The sequence below is a fragment of the Cupressus sempervirens genome, chromosome 3 (assembly GCF_028749045.1).
Source record: "Cupressus sempervirens isolate cs-2001-9-10 chromosome 3, ASM2874904v1, whole genome shotgun sequence".
Lineage (NCBI taxonomy): Eukaryota > Viridiplantae > Streptophyta > Pinopsida > Cupressales > Cupressaceae > Cupressus > Cupressus sempervirens.
The window spans coordinates 352,930,979-352,934,647 of NC_143120.1; the positions used below are offsets into that span (position 1 = coordinate 352,930,979).

A 3,669-nucleotide genomic window follows, 5' to 3' on the forward strand; every position below is an offset into this window, starting at 1 on the left:
GATCCATTTATATCAAGGTAGAAGGTGAATTGTGTTGGGTATTTCATTTTTCTCTCCTTGGATTTTTTTGTTGTTTTGATAGTTTGGGGTGATTCCTCATACCCCTTTTTATTAGCTTGATCTTTTAATTTTATTCTTTATCTCAAGTCGTCTTGTTCTTTTGATGCCTTGTCGGCCTCCTTTATGTTTTGTTTTTCCCTCCCTATCTCTCCATAGGTGATTGGGGATAGGCTTCTTATTAGCTATGAAGACGAGTTCTATATCAACATGAAATTTAATGGAATTGACGATTATCTTTCATTTGGGGCTGATAATATTTTAGGCTATGATTACTATGTTATGGTTAAGGTCATCATTTGGGATTACTTTGATGCCCAAAATATTTTGGTATTTAGATTTAGCTTGCTTGGATAGTTGGGGCTTTGTTTGTGTAATTTTTGAGCATACTATTTTTTTTTAACTTTTAAAGAAACATGAAAATGAGTATAAATATTATAATTCAAAATTTGAGGCATACTAGTGAAATTTTATATTATCATTTTGATTTCACATGGGAAAAACTTGCTAACTTTTTCAATTTATTTTAATTAATAGAGTTATGTTTTTTGTTTTGGTTTTCTTGTAAGGCAGGTTCAAAATTTTTAAGGTTCTCTAGTTATAAAAAATTATAAGTAACTAAAGCCCATAATGCTATTATGAAAAGTATATACATATAAATACTAGAAAATTAAATATTTTCAAGTTTAGGGAAGAATATTTAACAAACAATACACCCGTACTTACTTACCTATAAATATATCATTTACTAAATTTATTATTTGTATATAGCATTATTTAAAACAAAATAAGATTTAAAAATGGTACTTCATCTTTATATAAAAACATATCTTAAGATAGAGATGCTTCAAAAATTATTCGAAAGGAAATTTTACATTACGGTATCTTGAGTATAGTTTAATTCTTTGATACTTCTATAAGGACTTGAAGAAAAGGTAGTTTCATGATATTGTAGCTCTTGAATCCCGCTTTGAAAAATAATTGTCTAAACTCTTCCTCACTTCTCTCCTTTCCACCTATACTATAAATCATCATATGCATATCGAATAGTAAACCTAATCGATTCAAGCTTCCTTTCGAACCATCAAGTAGTGCATCAACAATTAGAACCTTCCCATCTTTAGGCGTTGCTTCATAACTTTTTTTCAAAATCTCTATGCAATGATCATCATCCCAATCATGTAAAATCCACTGCAATAATAAAAATAATAATTTAGCCTTTAAGAAACTAATACATTAATAAAAAAAATTTAAAAAAATGAAGAATTATAAAAGAATGTAATAATTTGTAACCATTGATATATTTTGAAAAAAGAATTTAAAACAAACTAAATCATATTGTTTCCTAAAGTTCAATATTTTTACCTTCAAAAAAATTGCATCTCCACAAGGAATTTGATGAAACATGTTTCCACCTATATGGTCCACTCCTAGAATTGAAAACCGACAGCTATTTATTTAGTATCTTTAAGAATATGCACAACTTGTCACACCAATCAAAAAACAAAGTACAAGTAATCGCTTTTTCATGATTTAATTGAGGTGGGGTGTCATACCATGTATGGGAGGTGCAGTTGCAATGACATGGGGCAGGTCAAAGTTAATGCCCCGAATGTGCGAATGTTCAGCAACTATGGCAGACATTCCAGATCCCACTCCTCCAGCCACATCAACGATACTCTTAAAACTCCTGAACCCATCATACATCTTCACCACAGAAGCCATTACATCTTTTGTATGGCAAGCCATGCCCTCATTAAAAAGCTTGTTGGCTTCAGCATTTGAGCTCACATAATCCCAGGGGCTCATGCCATAGACTTTCATGAAGGGATGACACCCTTCCAAGACAGCATCGTGAAAATGGTGGTGAGTATCTATGTAAACTTTCTCTGCTGCCAACATCAGAAATGGCACACACGAATCCCTGTTTTCATCCTTCACTAGCAATTCAGAAACACTGTTCAAACCATATTTCATTTGCTTGGTTTGGTCATCCACATCTTCAGTGAAAACCCCACAAGAAGCCAGCAATCTCAAAATCCTAAATAAGTATTCCTTCTGTGGAACCTTATTCTCCGTGGAAGCAGAAATGTGTTCAGCAATTTCATCCACAGAGAGAGGATTTTGTTGCCCATGTGTAGCTATGATTTGTGGGATGTTGAGCAAGACAGCAGCTTTGAGAGCCATGGGCTTTGCAGCAGAAAGCATCATCTCATAAAGGTGGAGATGGGCTTCCATTTTTTGTAATTGGAGTTTTAGAGATTGGAATGATTCAGCCATCGTTTTTCTCCCTTTTATAGACAAAAAAATCTGTTCAAGGGTTACACTAGAGAGGAATGCTTCCCAATACGTCATACAAAGTGACAGAAGTGCACGTTTAATTGAGAAACCTTGCCAATGTTCATTTGATGACTATTTTATCGTTTTCTTTTTTACTACATTCAACTTTGAAGTATTCCACTTTCTTAAACTATTCATGATACAAAGTTTTCCACATAAATTCTCACAGTCCAGGCTAAAATGTTTCCGAATAAGTCGTACAAAGTGACGGTAGTGCACACTTAATTTAAAAACCTCGCCAATGTTCATTTGATGACTAATTTATCGTTTTCATACTGAGTACATTCAACTTTCAAGTTTTCATATAAAGTTTTCCACGTAAATTTTGGCAGTCCAGGCTAAAATTTCGCGACCGATGTAGCAGTCTTGTAATTTAAGACAAATGGATGATGGTTTCAGCTTTGAGGGTGCAACTTGGTACTCAAATTGACGCTGCAGGGAAGCATGTTGGCAGCAACAAATAAAAAAGAAGAGAAGAAAGATAGAGACAGTGAGCACCAACTCCTTTCAAATACGTCTCTATATCGTTAGTGCATCTTAACTTTTAGGTTTCGCATTTACCCACGTAAACTTTTAGGTTAGTCCATCCTAAATATTAGATGAGTACTTCATGAAATATTGATAAATAGAGATAATTATTTTGTATATTCAAAGATATCACCATCAAGTATGAAAATAATTATAGTTCTTATATATCTCCTATAGTTATCCTTATGTATCCATATTTGACAAGCAATGTTTACTTAAATAATTATATTATTAGGATTTTCCATAGACATATGCTATTTTAATCATTTTGGCTTAACTAGTTATTAACCAAATTCATTTTAACCAATTAGAATGAAGTATTTTTAATTTTGTGGAGTTCTTATATTATTTTCTAAAGTAATGTGTAAAATATTTAAATAACAAAATGAAAATAATGATTTTTCTTTCAGCTCTTTGTAACAATTTATCTTGTCCATTCAAGTCTTCATTGTATTTGTGAACAATTTCTGCTAGCTAGTCTAGAATGGATTGTTTACCATCAACCTCAATACTTAGAGCATCAACAAATATGCTCTTGATGTCTTCAAAAACTTGATTTTCTTTCTTCTTTTCTTCTCTAAGCTTATATTGCTTAGCTCTCTTCTTCAATAATTCACCCATGGCGTCCATTTGATCAGGGGTGAGGGTAGAGATATCCCAATTTGGAATAACTATAGCCTCATCCATATCAATAGCTTCTACTTCTTTGCCCTTTTCTTTCAAAATGGTAGAAACAATTTGCTT

The 3,669-nt window shown here is 32.4% G+C and overlaps 1 protein-coding gene across 1 annotated transcript; it reads right to left on the bottom strand.

Annotated features, from left to right (window-relative positions):
- Window positions 1–870: 870 nt before the first annotated feature.
- Window positions 871–2,343, bottom strand: LOC149566438 (caffeic acid 3-O-methyltransferase 1-like). The gene is made up of 3 exons (XM_089817400.1): window positions 1,614–2,343; window positions 1,423–1,487; window positions 871–1,248 (listed from the first exon to the last, which is right to left on the bottom strand). Exons 1-3 carry the CDS (start codon window positions 2,335–2,337, stop codon window positions 955–957), a joined length of 1,083 nt encoding a protein of 360 aa, XP_089673526.1. The 5' UTR covers window positions 2,338–2,343; the 3' UTR covers window positions 871–954.
- Window positions 2,344–3,669: the final 1,326 nt, after the last annotated feature.

What these genes read in the sequence shown, in the direction of transcription:
- LOC149566438 (XM_089817400.1), bottom strand. Translation starts at nt 2,337, where the DNA reads ATGGCTGAATCATTCCAATCTCTAAAACTCCAATTACAAAAAATGGAA. An exon ending in AACTGCACCTCCCATACATG is followed by an intron (nt 1,488 to 1,613) that starts GTATGACACCCC and finishes TTTCAATTCTAG; the next exon opens with GAGTGGACCATATAGGTGGA. An exon ending in GAGATGCAATTTTTTTGAAG is followed by an intron (nt 1,249 to 1,422) that starts GTAAAAATATTG and finishes TTATTATTGCAG; the next exon opens with TGGATTTTACATGATTGGGA.